The sequence below is a fragment of the Schistocerca serialis genome, chromosome 4 (assembly GCF_023864345.2).
Source record: "Schistocerca serialis cubense isolate TAMUIC-IGC-003099 chromosome 4, iqSchSeri2.2, whole genome shotgun sequence".
NCBI lineage: Eukaryota > Metazoa > Arthropoda > Insecta > Orthoptera > Acrididae > Schistocerca > Schistocerca serialis.
The window spans coordinates 231,772,575-231,791,926 of NC_064641.1; the positions used below are offsets into that span (position 1 = coordinate 231,772,575).

Here is a 19,352-nt window from a genome sequence, read left to right on the forward strand (position 1 = left end):
GTGAGGTGCACTGCGGTGCGTACACGTGTGACTGATTGTTCGGAGGCTGAGGTGGAGGCGGTGGCATCGGGATGACATTGATGTGATTAACAGGCACATGACCTGACGGCATGTTTTGATGTGCCTGCCAGTTTGCTGGCCTTGCCCGTTGCCATTGCTCATTGTTAGTTCTCATATTTTTATTGCCGAAGTTGGAATTTCCTCCCCCTTCGCCTCGTCTCTTTCGATTGTAGTTTTCTCCACCTCTTTTAGGCGAAGACGGGTTTGAGTGGCCATGCTGGTACGTATTGTATCCAGTGCTGTGCCAGTGACCATCCACAGTGGGCACGCTATTCATAGTGTTTCCTTTCTTAGAGAAGTTTTCCCTTTGCGAATATGCGTCACTCTTTGAATACCCGTTCTTACGATGGCTATTATTGGATTGGTTTTTTCCTTTACCGTTCGCTTGTCCGTTGTTTGTACTCCCCTGATCTCGCGTCGCCTGTGATGAAAGAGATCACAAACTGAACCTTTTGGTGCTCAGTCCATGATGCTGGGAGTACATTCCGAAAACTTTTTATAAGTATTACCGGATGTACATTCTTTTTCTCATCATTAAACGTCTGGAACTGCCTGTGTTTTAATAGTGATTCTTCGTGCTTTACTTGCGCTACAGTTGGTAGCGCTACCTCTCCGTTCGCGACGACAACGCCTGAACAATTGACTGGCGTTACGGTTGCACTTTCTCGCAGTCAGCTTTTTTCACTCGGCATACATTTATCGGCACATTTCCGTACTGTGTGTTGTTGTTGTTGTTGTTGTTGAATGGCGCGGGCTCGATGACTGCTCGGTCGGCTCTAGGCGAGCTGCCGCCTGTGACATAGTCATCGATCTTTTGATCTATATTGTTTGACATATGTTCGACTGCTTCCTGTATATATTTCACTTCAATTTCTAAGACGTTATGCGCCTTGTCTAATTGATCTACGCGCTCGTCTATTTGCATTACCTTTTGCGGAATGTCTTTGTTTTGGTCTACAAAGTCAGCCACTTGCTGTTTTACTGCATCGATCTCCTGCGACAAATATGACACCAACGCCCTGTCACGTTGTTCAAACATTTCATTAATTTTTGCCAGGAACTGAGCATCACGCTCCTGTTCCCCGCGTTCGCGTCCAAGGCGTTCCTGTCTCTCTTTTTCCTCACGTTCGAGACGCTCTTCCACTAAAATGTCCTTAACTTGCTTAATTAATGCCTGCTCCCGTTGCTTGTCTCTCATGTCTAATTGTGCCATCAGCACCGTTAGAAAATCGGTCGTTGGTACATTTGCTGTCGATGCAGTAGCAGCCTCCTTCCCTGTGCCAGTAGTCGAGTGTATTTCTTTGCTCAGTTGAGCTTGATCCTGATCAGATCCTAATATTTTGTCCGTTTCAGGTTGCTCAGCTTCCGGTTTTGGAAGTTGAGAACCCGTCATTGTGGGTGTGTTCCTCACTGGACACTCTTGTATATTTTCGTCTGTGTCATAGCCTGACAGATCTTTCCCCTCTAACCGTTTGTCCTTGCGTGTCTTCACCATTTAGACTAGTATTAACTCTGACTGGTAAGACACAAGTACGCACAGAATCTATTTTCCCCCAAAAATGACACAGACACAAAATATACTAACTACACAAAGCACATACAAAACACTGAAATCAAGTAAAGCAAAGAAGCTACCTGCTACTATTGCTACTGAAAGTAACAGTTACACTTTCGTACTCGTTATATTTCCGTTGCACTGTGAAAAATTTTACTTCTGCAAAAATATTACTTTGGCAATCAAATTCACTAGCATTTATTTGATTCAGACAGCTGATTGTGTGACCTCAAATCCAGAACACTAATCACTGTCTCAGAATTCTAACACTGATTTTTGTTCAGTACTAGTAAATGAATCTGTTTCACTATCCACTGACGTTAAAACAAATTGCGTAAACACTTTTGGCAAATTTTAACTCAAGAAGATAAACACAGTGCATGGCCCCCGGATCCTTTCTTCCTTTAGTTTCCAGCCCAGAAGCGCATGCATATACACCCTTACCTTTATTAGTTATTGTTGCTTGGTGTTGTCTTTATCTCAGTCGAGACAATGGTACGCATGTAATCAGCTTCATGTCCATTTATCTTCACTGGTTGGATCTCGTTCAAGTTTTGTATTTTTGGTACATGGAAATAGATTACATATATGGCATTAATTTCACATACATGTAATTATATACATAAAAAAATTTCTTTTGAATATAGTTTTCTAGACGGACAACCATATCTCAGTCATTTCTGTGTTTAATATTGGTACATAAAGTTTGGGCCCCCACGTTGTTGGGCGCCACTTGTGACGTCAATCTGTATAATTTAAAAGCATGAACTTTAACGTAAATTATTTAATCTGTTGCAATTTTAAAAGGTTCGTACAACGAAATCTCTCGCATTTACATTTACTGTTAACACTTTGATAAATAAATTAATAGTTCGGCGCGTAATGGCCGCCCAGAGGCTGCATAGGAAGATGAGCATCTCGCAGCGCAAATTACTGAAAAAATGCTTATTAAAAATAGTTAGCACTGCGAGCATTTGAGGTTACAACTATTACAAAAAAATTCATGTTGTAATAATAATAACAAGTTTGTTTTGGCAATAAATATGAATAACTTACATAAAATATGTGTAGCCGCTCAATGGCTGCCTTCCGTATAGCGAAACAAAACAGTGTGTCTCCCACAAAATACGTCCTTCCTCCTCGGCCGTACAATCGCGTCTCTTTCGATCCTTTTTTATTTTCATAGACATTGAATAAAGCTGCTATCGGTGCATATCAGTTGTTTCAAGAACATTAACTATATGTTTTACACTAATTAAATTCATAAAATACGTAAACTACGATTTACAACCGCTAAAAATGTCAATACTTATGTGACGTACCGTCACAAGCGGCTTCGGTCACAAAAATTGACAACGAACGGGAGAGTGGAGAGCTGACCACATGCCCTCCATAACCGCACCCATTGACACCTGTTAGGCTGAAAATGACGCTGCAGTCGGTCGATACTGCTGGGCCTTTTGAGGCTTCTTCGGCGTTTTGTTCATTCAGGTAATCACCATTAGCTACAACACACCTCTGATATCATTTGTTAAGGCGTTGGCAAACGCTTGTTGTGGAATCGCTCAAATCGCTGCGGCCACGCGTTGTTGGATGTCTGCAACGTCTTTGAAGTCTGTGCCTACCAGCGTCAAATTAAAGTGAAACAAAAAGAAGTCTCTCGGCGCCAAATCTGGAAGACAAGGAGGCTGTTGCAAAACAATCACCTTGCGCAGAGCGACAAAGTTGAGCACATAGATAGCGATGTGCGGACGGGCGTTATCGCCGACGAAATTCCACCGTCTACTCAGGTACAGTTGTGGCCGAATCCGCTGGATGCGTTGCAGCAGCCGTTTCAAAACTCAGTCATAAACTTCCATGTTGACAATTTGGTCCTCGGGTAGTAATTCCTGAGAGATGAAGCCCTTCCTGTAGGAAAAGGCGATCATCATCGACGGAAGCTTGGATTTTGCCAGCCGACTTTTTTTTGGTTCGCGAAAGATGATGAACATCATACCACTGACGGTCGGTGGGCCCCTGGATCGTGTTGGTAGCACCAGGTCTCATATCCTGTAATGATGGTTTTCAAAACGTGATGATGCTGGCCAGACATGTCGATGACATGTCCAGACGTTTCCATCCGTGTTTGCTCCTTCTCGTCTGTCAGCGTGTGCGGTACAAACCGGGCACCGATCTTCCGCCTTTTTTAATATTTCTGAACAATACCTCTTACACCGTCTCTGCTTATCTTCGACTCTTCTGTTGTCATTCTCAGTCGCCGACCCTCCGTAAGCATCCGTTTCACTCTCTCGACGTTGTCTGGCACTGTTCTTGTTGACAGTCGACCCAAAAGTGGCTCATCCATGAAGCCTCTCTTTCCGACTCTAAAGAGTTTAAATCACGCAATACACACTTCCTAGTTACTGCTTCAACTTCGTACACTTGCACTGACATCCCATGAGTCTACGTCACAGTGTTCACTAAGTTGAAGCAAAATTTCATGCCAACGGGTTGCTCCATTTTGCAGTGACACAAGTTTTCATATTGACTCCGTTAATTTGGTGGCAGGGTGCACCATTGCTTCACTTCGGCAGTTTTCGCCATAGGAAGCGCCTGTTGACACTTTTCTCATTATAACTGACGCTGATGTTAGCCTTTGGGACCATTCAACGAATTTTTCAGCGCGCCTTGTATTTTTTAAGCGATCTCCTCTGTAGAGTGAATGCATTTACACAGTATAGGGATAGAGAAACAATTAAAATCGCTCAAAAGAGGAAAGGCCTCTGGACCTGATGGGATACCAGTTCAATTTTACACAGAGTACGCGAAGGAACTTGCCCCCCTTCTTGCAGAGGTGTACCGTAGGCCTCTAGAAGAGCGTAGCGTTCCAAAGGATTGGAAAAGGGCACAGGTCATCCCCGTTTTCAAGAAGGGACGTCGAGCAGATGTGCAGAACTATAGACCTATATCTCTAACGCCGATCAGTTACAGAATTTTGGAACACGTATTGTGTTCGAGTATAATGACTTTTCTGGAGACAAGAAATCTACTCTGTAGGAATCAGCATGGGTTTCGAAAAAGACGGTCATGTGAAACCCAGCTCGCGCTATTCGTCCACGAGACTCAGAGGGCCATAGATACGGGTTCACAGGTAGATGCCGTGTTTCTTGACTTCCGCAAGGCGTTCGATACAGTTCCCCACAGTCGTTTAATGAACAAAGTAAGAGCATATGGACTACCAGACCAATTGTGTGATTGGATTGAGGAGTTCCTAGATAACAGGACGCAGCATGTCACTCTCAATGGAGAGAAGTCATCCGAAGTAAGAGTGATTTCAGGTGTGCCGCAGGGGAGTGTCATAGGACCGTTGCTATTCACAATATACATAAATGACCTTGTGGATGACATCGGAAGTTCACTGAGGCTTTTTGCGGGTGATGCTGTGGTGTATCGAGAGGTTGTAACAATGGAAAATTGTACTGAAATGCAGGAGGATCTGCAGCGAATTGACGCATGGTGCAGGGAATGGCAATTCAATCTCAATGTAGACAAGTGTAATGTGCTGCGAATACACAGAAAGATCCCTTATCATTTAGCTACAAAATAGCAGGTCAGCAACTGGAAGCAGTTAATACCATAAATTATCTGGGAGTACGCATTAGGAGTGATTTAAAATGGAATGATCATATAAAGTTGATCGTCGGTAAAGCAGATGCCGGACTGAGATTCATTGGAAGAATCCTAAGGAAATGCAATCCGAAAACAAAGGAAGTAGGTTACAGTACGCTTGTTCGCCCACTGTTTGAATACTGCTCAGCAGTGTGGGATCCGTACCAGATAGGGTTGATAGAAGATATAGAGAAGATCCAACGGAGAGCAGCGCGCTTCGTTACAGGATCATTTAGTAATCGCGAAAGCGTTACGGAGATGATAGATAAACTCCAGTGGAAGACTCTGCAGGAGAGACGCTCAGTAGCTCGGTACGGGCTTTTGTCAAAGTTTCGAGAACATACCTTCACCGAAGAGTCAAGCAGTATATTGCTCCCTCCTACGTATATCTCGCGAAGAGACCATGAGGATAAAATCAGAGAGATTAGAGCCCACACAGAGGCATACCGACAATCCTTCTTTCCACGAGCAATACGAGAATGGAATAGAAGGGAGAACCGATAGAGGTACTCAAGGTACCCTCCGCCACACACCGTCAGGTGGCTTGCGGAGTATGGATGTAGATGTAGATGTATGGTACTAATGAACCGAAGTTAGACACCAGCTTGTCTACGACTAGGCTTACAATATCTTTCCATTTCATATCCCCACAAATTGTTACATGCAGATTTTTCTGCCATAGTACTCATGGACTATAACGTGCTAGCATTTTGTGATGTACACAGTTTTACGCTTCTGAATATCTGAAGCAAGTTTCGTTTCCAATCTTTGCACTACTTTGAAACATTATTAATCTGTTACTCAATAACTGTGCAACTTATTCTCAGATAGTGGGTCATTATACGTAACAGCATCATCTGCAAGAAGTCTGGGAATGCTATCAATATTGTCGATCATGTCATTAACGTACAGCATTAACAGCAAGCATAGTAATACATGTCCCTGTGGTATATGTTGAATTAGATCTGCATATGTCGATATCAAAGAAATCATTAACCCAATCAAAAACCTCGTATAATTGGACTTAGTTAATAATCGTCCGTATTTCACTGAATCAAATGCTTTGACGGAAGACTAGACAAATTGAGTCTACGTTTTTGCCTTGACCCACGGGTTTCGGGACGTCCTGTGTGAAGAAGGTTAGTTTGGTTTCGTATGACTGGGTCGTTCCAAATTCATGCTGGTTGGAGTTGGAAGAGGTGATTCTGTTCGAGATATCTCATTACATTTGGGCTCATAAGTTGTTCTAAGATCCTACAAGTGCTGGATGTCAATGACATTACATGGCAATTTTGTGAATCATTTCTGCTATTCTTCTTGTAGGCAGGTGTGAGCAAATAATGGGCACACTACGGTTTATTATGGTCAAAAAAAGGGTCTAAGTCAACTGCAGATCCTGTATAGACTCTGGCAGGAAATCCATTGGACTTTGGGGGACCTGTTCAGTTAAATGATCTCTTTTGTTTCTCAGCGTTATCGCCATTAATATCTACAGCACTTATTTTTCTAATGATGCGCTAATTGTGCTGTGTCAATATTTGTAGTATTTCCTTTGTAAAGGAACATTTGGAAACCTAGTTCAGTACTTCTGCTACTCCTTTACTACCGCTTTAGTTGGTCAAAACAAACACAGTGACGTGTCAATATTTTTCTTTCCAACACAATGAACAGAAGAGCTGAGGAAAACCAATAAATCACTGGTTGTATGCCTACCCCATGAACCATGGACCTTGCCGTTGGTGGGGAGGCTTGCGTGCCTCAGCAATACAGATGTCCGTACGGTAGGTGCAACCACAACGGAGGGGTATCTGTTGAGAGGCCAGACAAACGTGTGGTTCCTGAAGAGGGCCAGCAGCCTTTTCTGTAGTTGCAGGGGCAACAGTCTGGATGATTGACTGATCCGGCCTTGCAACACTAACCAAAACGGCCTTGCTAAGCTGGTACTGCGAACGGCTGAAAGAAGGCCGTAATTTTTCCCGAGGGCATCCAGCTTTACTGTATGGTTAAATGATGATGATGGCGTCCTCTTGGGTAAAATATTCTGGAGGTAAAATAGACCCCCATTCGGATCTCCGGGCGGGGACTACTCAAGAGGACGTTGTTATCAAGAGAAAGAAAACTGGCATTCTACGGATCGTAGCGTGGGATGTCAGATCCCTTAATCGGGCAGGTAGGTTAGAAAATTTAAAAAGGGAAATGGAAAAGTTAAAGTTCGATATAGTGGGAATTAGTGAAGTTCGTTGGCAGGAGGAACAAGACTTCTGGTCAGGTGAATATAGGGTTATAAATACAAAATCAAATAGGGGTAGTGCAGGAGTAGGTTTAATAATTAATAAAAAAAATAGGAGTGCGAGTAAGCTAATACCAACAGCATAGTGAACGCATTATTGTGGTCAAGATAGACACTAAGCCCACGCCTACTACAGTAGTACAAGTTTATATGCCAACTAGCTCTGCAGATGATGAAGAAATTGATGAAATGTATGATGAGATAAAATAAATTATTCCGGTAGTGAAGGGAGACGAAAATTTAATAGTCATGGGTGACTGGAATTCGAGTGTAGGAAAAGGGAGAGAAGGAAATATAGTGGGTGAATATGGATTGGGGGCGAGAAAAGAAAGAGGAAGCCGTCTAGTAGAATTTTGCATAGAGCATAACTTAATCATAGCTAACACTTAGTTCAAGAATCATAAAAGAAGGTTGTACACATGGAAGGATCCTGGAGATACTAGAAGGTATCAGATAGATTATATAATGGTAAGACAGAGATTTAGGAACCAGGTTTTAAATTGTAAGACATTTCCAGGGGCAGATGTGGACTCTGACCACAATCTATTGGTTATGACCTGTAGATTAAAACTGAAGAAACTGCAAAAAGGTGGGAATTTAAATAGATGGGACCTAGATAAATTGACTAAGCCAGAGGTTGTACAGAGTTTGAGGGAGAGCATAAGGGAACAATTGACAGGAATGAGGGAAAGAAATACAGTAGAAGAAGAATGGGTAGCTCTGAGGGATGAAGTAGTGAAGGCAGCAGTGGATCTAGTAGGTAAAAAGACGAGAGCTAGTAGAAATCCTTGGATAACAGAAGAAATATTGAATTTAATTGATGAAAGGAGAAAAAATAAAAATGCAGAAAATGAAGTAGGCAAAAGGGAATGCAAACGTCTCAAAAATGAGATAGACCGGAAGTGCAAAATGGCTAAGCAGGGATGGCTGGAGGACACATGTAAGGATGTGTGAGACTTATCTCATTAGGGGTAAGATAGACACTGCCTACAGGAAAATTAGAGAGATCTTTGGAGAAAGGAGAACCACTTGCATGAATATCAAGACCATTGATGGAAACCCAGTTGTATGCAAAGAAGGCAAAGCAGAAGGGTGGAAGGAGTATATAGAGGGTCTATACAAGGGTGATGTACTTGAAGACAATATGACGGAAATGGAATAGGATGTAGATGAAGATGAAATGGAGATACGATACTGCGTGAAGAGTTTGACAGAGCACTGAAAGACCTGAGTCGGAACAAGGCCCCGGGAGTAGACAACATTCCGTTGGAACTACTGACGGCCTTGGGAGAGCCAGTTCTGACAAAACTCTACCATCTGGTGAGCAAGGTGTATGTGACAGGCGAAGTACCCTCAGACTTCAAGAAGAATAGAATAATTCCAATCCCAAAGAAAGCAGGTGTTGGCAGATGTGAAAATTACCGAACTATCAGTTTAATAAGTCACTGCTGCAAAATACTAACGCGAATTCTTTACAGACGAATGGAAAAACTGGTAGAAGCCGACCTCGACGAAGATCAGTTTCGATTCCGCAGAATGTTGGAGCACGTGAGGCAATAATGACCCTACGACTTATCTTAGAGAATAGATTAAGGAAAGGCAAACCTACATTTCTAGCATTTGTGGACTTAGAGAAAGCTTTTGACAGTGTTGACTGGAATACTCTCTTTCAAATTCTAAAGGTGGCAGGGGTAAAATACAGGGAGCGAAAGTCTATTTACAATTTGTACCGAAACCAGATGGCAGTTATAAGAGTCGAGGGGCATGAAAGGGAAGCAGCGGTTGGGAAGGGAGTGAGAGAGGGTTGTAACCTGTCCCCGATGTTGTTCAATCTGTATATTAAGCAAACAGTAAAGGAAACGAAAGAAAAATTCGGTGTAGGTATTAAAATCCATGGAGAAGAAATAAAAACGTTGAGGTTCGCCGATGACATTGTAATTTTGTCAGAGACAGAACAGGACTTGGAAGAGCAGTTAAACGGAATGGACAGTGTCTTGAAAGGGGGATATAAGATGAACATCAACAAAAGCAAAACGAGGATAATGGAATGCAGTCGAATTAAGTAGGGTGATGCTGAGGGAATTAGATCAGGAAATGAAACACGTAAAGTAGTAAAGGAGTTTTGCTATTTGGGGAGCAAAATAACTGATGATGGTCGAAGTAGAGAGGATATAAAATGTAGACTGGCAATGGCAAGGAAAGCGTTTTTGAAGAAGAGAAATTTGTTAACATCGAGTATAGATTTAAGTGTCAGGAAGTCGTTTCTGAAAGTATTTGTATGGAATGTAGCCATGTATGGAAGTGAAACATGGACGATAAATAGTTTGGACAAAAAGAGAATAGAAGCTTTCGAAAAGTGGTGCTACAGAAGAATGTTGAAGATTAGATGGGTAGATCACGTAACTAATGAGGAGGTAATTGGGGTGAAGAGGAGTTTGCGGCGCAACTTGACTAGAAGAAGGGATTGGTTGGTAGAACGTGTTCTGAGGCATCAAGGGATCACAAATTTAGCATTGGAGTGCAGTGTGGAGGGTAAAAATCGTAGAGGGAGACCATGAGATGAGTACACTAAGCAGATTCAGAAGGATGTAGGTTGCAATAATTACTGGGAGATGAAGTAGCTTACACAGGATAGAGTAGCATGGAGAGCAGCATCAAACCAGTCTCAGGACTGAAGACAACAACAGCAACAACTGGTTGTATGACACTGGGGGTACTGCGGTCTAAATTGAAGCGCTACTCAACACTCATGCAATTGACTATTCTTTCCAGTACAAATCATTCTTGCTAGCTGTGGCGTATAGATACGCTCTGATCTCCCAAATGGTGTCTTGGGAAGGAAACTCACCATGCAGTACATAGTGTACTGGCAAAATTCCTCACCTCATCACTCCTTTTCAGTCACCAATCGTATTTCTGAATAGCCACCAACTATGAGTATCCCAAAGTTCTTTCCCTAATATCTTTATGTCCTTCATATGGTACTGACGTGGAAGACATCACTATTTTCTTTGAATATTTCCTTAATCTGGTTTCGCAGTACCACCGGATGAGTCATTTCCAGATATCACAGATGCTGCAGTTGGTTCAGAGTCTCTTTAGCGACCCCGTTCTGGCTTAAGACACTCGTAACAAACAACACAGCCTATAACATTACTTGTTTATGGTTAATTTAAATTTTTATAATTTTTTTGCTTTAAAATTTTCGCATATTGGTACTATATTTTCTGTAGATGTAAAGTAAAGTGTGCTACACTGAAGTTTGAAGTTCTTCGCATTGTATGTGAGTAATGTATGTAAAATACTATGTAAATTGTTTATTACTGTAAATAATTTTCTAATGACATTTCGCATTTAAAAATATTTATGTGTATAAATTGTTAATGTTGAGTAAATTTGACAATTTAAGAACTGGTCACCCCTAGGAACAGTGTAAGAAATAGGCGTTATGTAAAAGCCAGTATGCTTGCATTTGAAATGGAAGTGGTTCTGGAAAGTCGAAAAGGTGGCAAGGGCAAATTGGCGTGCTACCTAGAGCAAGCGTGGAAAGTAAGCCAATCAGTCTGTAAGCAGCAGTGATTGAGGCAACACCTCTGTGGAGCAGGAGAAACTTTGCCTGCAAATTTGCACAAAAATGCCTCGGACAAAGACTGCAAATGGCTTACGGGATAGCTGCGAGTTGTTGAGCTACTGTATGTAAAATTGAACAATGCCAAGAAGAGAAATGGAGCCATACAGCAAGATAATTGCAGGCCATACTATGGGTAGTGTAGCCGTCATAATTGTTCGCCACACCCAAGCCTACAGCCACCAGATAAGATTTTTTTTTGTATTTTTACTTTTGTACAACGTGAACCATTAATTTAAACCGTGTTTTAATAATAATTCTTGAACTTTAAAGGAACTGGTTCATCCTGTTATTTCATCCTAACCATACACCTATATAGAGTTTCTTCCTGGTGTTTGATTAATCCGAGTATCCTGTTTTACAGACTTTTGAAGTGCCAAGTTAATATAAAGAGTTACCATTTAAATTGTTTTTGTGTAAATAATAACAAAGTTTTCTCAACTATTGCAAAATGTTATAGTAAAAGTTTGCTTACGTAAAATCCAACCAAAGTGAAGCCAAGTTATTAGAATCTGTTAAATAACTATACAAAATTACTTCAAAGAGTAATATCTTTTGAAAGTAAATTCCAGTAAGAAAGAGGATTTCTTGAAGTTAAATATCCAGTATAAAAAGTGTGCGCTTTAGTATCTAAGTATTTTACTATTTAAGTTTGTTTATTATGGAAAGTACTTTTCTAAAGGTCCCCTGGTCAATTTTTTTTAGCTTCCTTGAAGTTATCTACAGGGCTTTTTTCTCTTTTGCAAGCGCAATGTATAAGGGTGTAGTCGAGCATTGTTTAAGAGGAGTAATATTTATGTGAAGAGCCAAATTAAACAGTAGCAAGAAAGTGGGCACAATTCATACTTCTGCTTTTCCAATACTTCATTGTTTAATTGACTGGATAGGCTGGCGGCCGTCAGTACATGTTTTAAACCACTAAATGAACTTTGAACTGAGTTGTCGCAGATTCAGTGTAATATTATTCATACCGCGTTTCTATCTAACCGGTGGGTAAGATCTTATTAAAAGAAGTGAATAGTCTGATTTACTTATTCATTAGACACAACACACGGTCAAATCCTGTAAAAAGGGTAACTCTATTGGTTAGCTTTTCCTATAAACAGGACTATCCTCACACAGTGTACTTTATTTAGAAACTAAACTAAATTTTAGTATGAGGGTTATTCGTGGGAACATAGAGACAGCGTTTCTGTTATTTAGGTAAAAGCATATTAAATTCCAATAGTAGTAGTAGGGTTATAAGCTCTACTTGAAACCTTGCCTACAAATTTTGGTAATCATATCTGTGAAGAAGACCCTATGAAACGGGATGTTATTCCAGATTTTTTCCCCAATAAAACAACGCACATTTACCCTCAAGTGGTGATTTAATAGAGTGCGACCTGAGAATTGTATTGATTTTAGTAGCTGCTGTTTTCACAATATCTCACAAATAACTGCAAATTCTCATTATAGTTCAAACTATTCTTAGTCATACCGTACACGTTTTAAGGGAAACAGTGGGAAGAAAAACGAGATCATTTGATTAGCTTGTTTTGAGATTGTGATGTAATATTGTTCATGTTGTACTACAACTGAACCACTGTTTGTTCACATTATATGTGTTTTGCGGGATCTCACTGAAAAACGGTTTCAGTAGGGAGGAAGCAAATTTCATGTCACCAGTGCGCTCATTTCAGAGATAGAATGGCAGATTGTGATATAAGGACCTATACTTCAAAACTAAACAATTGTAATTACCGTAAAGAAAGATGGTGCAAAGAACAGAATGAGATAACAGGGGAAGAATAACAAAATCGTTTGTTTAGATCCGCCATTGTTGAAATAACATATGCATACTACATAGATGTTTGAAGAGTGTAGACGAGAAAATTAATTAGGTTATTTCTGACAGATCGGAAGTAGGTATAAGGAAAAGGAAAAATGTTTTTTTCTGGTAGATGTAAGTCCATAATATATTGCACGCGAACTTGTTACGAGCAATATGAAATCAACAATAATGTTGTGTACATAACATTTCACACGCCAAAGTATTTCTTGGAGAAACGAATAAATACGCTGTCCTTGGTCACTCTATGAAAAAATAATGCCTAATCTAAGAATATTGATTATAATATCGCGATTGAAGGGTCGTGAATATTTTGAGTTCAGGCTAAAAATACAAAATCCATCAAACATGTTGATTTTCTTGTTGCAAGAAGTACCGTTTTCTACTGTTGTATCTCTTGTAACAAGACTGAAAACGTTGTTGCTAAAGTCGACAAGAGTTCCCATTACTCTTGGTTCATTGATTTTGGGTCAACAGTTGCATCAGGATAGAAGATTTAGTTAACTGTGATAAAACCAATTTACGAGACATCTCTTCACGACTATCTACGATTTAAATTATTTTTCAAATGTGTGGATGCATGTATCGTCTAATAGTACAATCAATGAGGCGTCCAGTCCCATGATTTTCTCTTCCCTTTTAACTTTGCAGAGGATTATATTCGTTTATACTACGAAAAGTGTCTGTATTATGGTGCCTTCAAGCGCCTGAAGTGCAGACTTTGGCATTGCTGTAAATATGTCGTAGGTTCCTCCACTTGTTTTGACCAGTATTTTGTACAATACTGGGATGTTTATAGACATCATGAAGCCAAGTCCCCGAAAATCATTTCTATCAATTACATACTCGTAAATTTAGTAATGAATGCTTTATTTTTCTACCACTTTTAGGAGATGTGTTTTGATCATTTGTACAGGTGGTGCGTATAACAGCAGTGAAAAGAGCCATATAACATCGCACTCATCTTATTTCTTTCAACAATGCTGACAATATTTATCAGAATTTGAGTAGTACTTGTTAATTATCAGTTCTCATTGTTTCATGAAAGCATTGTGTTATGGTAATAGCTGTTCCATAGGGTATGTATGTCCTTAATATTTATTGATGATGTAGCTAAACCACCAGACACTGGCTGAAAGTAGAATTTTCAGTTGTAGGATAACACTAAACACATACAGTCAATGAATAAAAAGTTGTCATTTAGAAATTTTGTGGAGATTGCTTCCAGATATCCAAAACTCACACTGCCTTTGTTATTCTAGCAGCTACTGTCTCACTATCTGCAAGATTTTTTTCCCTGCTAGAGTGTGTTTTGTGTATCACTTGTTTGTATTTGATATCTTACATAAAGTTGATGAAATACTGAGCTATGGAATCTTTAGTATTAGCCATGCAAATACAATTAGATATTTATATTTTCCTGGAGCTACAAATTCGCTCTTGACTATTGTTCTGGTGGTGAAGTATGTATCTGTTATACATGCAATAACTACAGTCGACAATAACAATCGTATTTCTTGCTATGATGATCAGTCAATTAAGTGTTCTTAGTCATTGTAGAGAGCAAACTTAGAGTATATCATAACAATTAAATTTAAAAGGCACATAGCTTACAACAGTAAATGAAAAGAAAACTTATTGAGTAACAGCTATACCAACGCATGTGCTCTACAAGACCAAAGCCAAAAGCCAATCTTAAATACAGTCATATATACAGGAAACTGGAAGATACAGAAAGGAAGAAAGCACAATGACATGTAACTACAACAGAAGAAGAACCAATTATCATAAAAATCCAACAAATATTCCAACCGTTAAGGTATGGATACTTTACATATCAACTATGACTAGCAAAGCTACAAAAATAAAACTCATAGAAGTAAAGATTTAAAAATAAACAATTTTTGAATTTATAATTCCACTCATATGATTCAAACCATGTGGTACTTGTAGAAAGTTTTAAAAGCAAATAGTGACAATGTGATATGAATACTGAAAATATTTACCAAATCTCAAAATATAAACACACAGTTTTAACAACTTAAATTAAACATAAAATGCTTACTGGGTGCTGAAGAGAAGTATCTGAATGAGGCATATTACAGTGAATGTTAATAACTTGAAAATACTCCTTCTTTAAAGAATATCAACAAAGGCAATACTCTCTTGAATAAATCCTCCATGTGGATAAAAATAAATGCAGCATTATTTCTTCAAAAAGGACTGAGTTTGGTTCCTGAAACCCTTTGGAAATCATTGCAATATTTTTATATCTCTTTGAAGACCTTCCAAAATATAGCTTGTTAGGTTTTCGGAGTGCACAGAGAGTGCAACATACTAAATATCTAATCAAAACTATACGTAAGAAACGATCTATAACTAAAATTTCTGTGATATATGTGAATCATGTAACGCTGAATGTCACAATTTTATCTATACAAATGAAGTTTTGCAGAGTTAAATGATAGCTAATTCACTTGTTGGCTGACTAATCAGTTACAGGAGTCCATAATATTTCGTAGCTATATGAATGTGCAAAAAGAATTAGTTTCTTAGACATAAATAGGTACACATAGCAACTTTTTTGTGCAGTATTGAATGTAATGCTTTCCCTTGTATATGTAATGCCTCATTTTTAAACACTTAAGATTGCCACAGTGGTGGTTAGTTATATTGAACAACCATGGAAGAAAACGACTTTAGTCTCGATGTGAAACTAGATGCACTTGAAACTGGATCACACCCAAAACTAGGAGGGTTCAATAAAGTAGATTTTTAAAATACAGCATTGTGGAATGACGTCTTTTCTCAGATTCGGTGTGATGCTACCTAGAAGAGAAAAAGGATTATCGAGTCACATGAAATGTTCTTCACATATTAACACATTTTTAAGTTTGACAAAACCCCAACCATCCAATTCTTTGATGTAGATTGCAGTTTCAGAGAAAAGCGTAATTATGATACATAAACGTGAGCTTTATAAGTTTGTGGAATCTCTACATTTATGAGAACTAGAATTATGGATTACTTTTTTGGAGGTAGACTGGAACCTAATCTCTTAAACTGTGGCGCTGTGTGAGAGAGAAAAGTTTTGAATTGGGGTTCCTACAAGTTAATTGCTCTTGCTGACGTTTATTAATGTATGTGGTACTAATACATGGTATTCATTTTGAAATCGCTGGTAGACAGCTCTATGACAGTCTTAATTAGCGAGAGAAGCTTGACAGTACATTTTCACTCTTGATGATAAAGCCTTCTCAGGTTATCAGACCTGAAGACGGCAAGTGGGATGCCACAGAACGACACCTTGACTCAGCTGATAACCCAAGAAGACTTCATCATCCAGATTCGACGAGAAAGTCTAAATTACCACATTTTCATCCTTGTGAAGTTTTCTCAACAACTGTCACTCTCAATTTTTTTTAAAAAAAAGGTGTACTTGTGTGTGTTACATAAGGGATTAAAGTTAAATCTACTAGTACCATTTCGAATGTATTGTGATGCAAAAATTGCAGAATTTTTGGGTTGAGGCTGAGGTTCCAATAACTTAGAAGTACTTAGATTTAACAAAAATATTGGCACTATATAATAACATGTGTTCGACAGTTGTAAGAAAATAAAATTTTTACATGTAACTTATTCATCTACAGAGTGATTTAAATTTCCTCAGTTATTATGAAGCATGTGTATGAGTGAACACTTATTTAATTCGTATCAGCGCCTTATCACAGGCTCATATCCACGACATCCTAACTATGCAGATACTCTCTCACATTGGTGGCAACTAGTATTTTAGAGGTAGATGAGATTACTGGCTTTGGTACTTATAGGATAAAACACTGCGATGAAAATTATTTGAGATTGATTTTGCTGTTGTTATAAAATTTGTTTTTATTATTTTACAAAAAAAGATAAATGGAGCATTTATTGTATTCAAGGATGGAAAGAATTTACTGTACCTAATCAAAAACGGTTTACTTATTTGTGAGGCGATTTGAAAGGCACATCCCCTATTTTAAATGACTGAGTATACAATACGAGATTAATTATTTTGCAGGATATCCAGGATTTCCTTGATGGTGCAAGAAACGGTGTGATTTACTTCAGCTTTGGTACTAATGTGAAGGGTAGTACAATGCCCGAGCACAAACGAATTGCATTCTTGGAAGCTTTTGCGCAGTTACCACAGCGAGTACTTTGGAAGTGGGAGGTGGACAGCCTGCCTGGACAGCCGGAGAACGTCATGATAGCCAAGTGGCTGCCCCAGCAGGACGTCTTGGGTAAGCTTCTGTTCAGTGCACCAATTTTTGTAGGTGCAGCACTGTAAAAGCTATTTGTCTTACCTCCCTTTTCGCTTTTCCAGCACATCCAAACATTCGTCTGTTCATTACCCAGGGAGGACTTCAGAGCATGAATGAAGCAAGTTATTTTGCAGTACCCCTGATAGGAATTCCCTTTTTTGCGGACCAGCAACAGAATGTGGCTAAGATGGTACAATCTGGTATTGGTTACCAGCTGCTGTTCAGAGATGTCACTACTGATACCATTCTGAAAGCCATTCACACAGTTCTTGAAAACGACAGGTAGGAACAGAAATATTAAATTTCATTTATGTTATCAAGGGAACATACAGACAGCCACGTCATTCCCCTCTCTAGTTTGACTGTTGCTTTCTCCTATTGATGTCTATGTCAACAAAAGGTGAGCCTTAATTTTATCTCATTCGTTTAGCCTAGGCAAGACAATATTAAAAAAAAAAACACCCGTTTTCTTAATTAACTTGCACGAGATATGTCTTTGCTTTAGACTTACAATGGAAAATTTCTGTTGGTGAACTTTATTTCCTCGCACAAGTTACTGTCTTTGGTGATAATTTACTTCCCCTCTTTGTTATTATATTTAAAAACAGTGTTTTCCATGTCGACTGTAGAAAGTTTTTCGTAGTGGACAATGACTTTTGTTTTTATTCATATTCATCTACTTTTTCATTAACTACGTTTAGCTGGTTTTTACACTATTCTTTTGCTGTTTGTAGCCTATGGTTATCTGTCCTCTTTTACGACAGCTATCGAGAAAACATGAAGCGTTTCTCAGCAGTATTCCGTGAGCACCAGGAGAGGTCCCTGGACAATGCCGTCTGGTGGATCGAGTACGTGATACGTCACAAGGGTGCTCCGCACATGCGCAGTGCAGCCCTCGACCTGAGCTGGTGGCAGCTGCTGCTGCTCGACGTGATTGGGTTCGTTGTTGCAATGGCGTCCATCGTGGTCTACGTGCTGTTCAAGGCAGCCACCTATTGCAAAAGACTTTTGGCTCTTAATCTGAAGCAGAAGACTGCGTGAAGCTACTTTTGTAGGTGTCTACAGTCGTTCTATAGATTGAACATGTGAAGAGAGAGGTCAGAAAGAAGTTTCTGTGATAGTTTATGAACTTAACCTTTAGACACCTTGTTCGTACATGGTACTCCAATAGAAAATAATAATCCCTGCTGTGCAGGTGACTGGAAGATAATTATTTTTATTCATTAAAGGATGATATTATGTATAAAACAAACGTATTTTGTTTCAGATTGTTTTAGTTTCAATGGAATTTGCACTGTTATACCTTACAGAGACTGGAGACTGAATTATACTCACATCATATTTAATTTACTAGTGCATTTATCTATTTCTCTGTGTGTGTTTGTGTGTGTGTGTGTGTGTGTGTGTGTGTTTGTGAGAGAGAGAGGGAGATAGAGTATGTATGTGTATGTGTGTGACAGTTGCTTCAAATCTCTTGGCTGTTGCTGTTTTCATATAATAACTCTGCCTTACGTATATGATACTAGTCTTAATATTCATCAATGTCACTGTTGTCAGCAACACAAATTTTGGTAGTATTGATAGTGACACTGATGTTATTAATAAGACGCATAATTATTTCAAAATATACACTTGAATATGATGATGAGTACCATACTTCTTTACAGAGCGTAGGGGAGCGACGCGGGAGACCCGCGCCGCCTTACTAGGCAAGGTCCTAGTGGAGGTGGTTTGCCATTGCCTTCCTCCGACCGTAATGGGGATGAATGATGATGATGAAGACGACACAACGACACCCAGTCATCTCGAGGCAGGAAAAATCCCTGACCCCGCCGGGAATCGAACCCCCGACCCCGTGCTCGGGAAGCGAGAACGCTACCGTGAGACCACGAGCGGCGGACACACTTGAATATAGTTCCTAGAAATAACGGTAGTGGAATATTGCAACTCCAACTGCAACACTAACTTTGCCTCCATGACAGTCACCATCGATCTGTATAAAACAGTAATTATTCAGTGATCTAGATCGAATCTAAATA

At 39.5% G+C, this 19,352-nt stretch overlaps 2 protein-coding genes across 2 annotated transcripts in view; both read left to right on the forward strand.

Annotated features, from left to right (window-relative positions):
- LOC126473721 (UDP-glycosyltransferase UGT5-like) overlaps positions 1–18,455 on the forward strand; it is a 61,385-nt gene extending 42,930 nt beyond the window's left edge. The window contains exons 4-6 of the mRNA XM_050100968.1: positions 17,070–17,292; positions 17,376–17,595; positions 18,078–18,455. Of these exons, the coding sequence (XP_049956925.1) occupies positions 17,070–17,292; positions 17,376–17,595; positions 18,078–18,354 (720 nt within the window). The 3' untranslated portion in view covers positions 18,355–18,455. The remainder of the gene's footprint in view (positions 1–17,069; positions 17,293–17,375; positions 17,596–18,077) is intronic.
- Positions 1–18,461, forward strand: part of LOC126473719 (UDP-glucosyltransferase 2-like) — a 294,068-nt gene extending 275,607 nt beyond the window's left edge. Inside the window, exon 7 of the mRNA XM_050100965.1 lies at positions 18,369–18,461. The gene's annotated coding sequence lies outside the window, so the exon portion shown is untranslated. The remainder of the gene's footprint in view (positions 1–18,368) is intronic.
- The last annotated feature ends 891 nt before the right edge of the window (positions 18,462–19,352 follow it).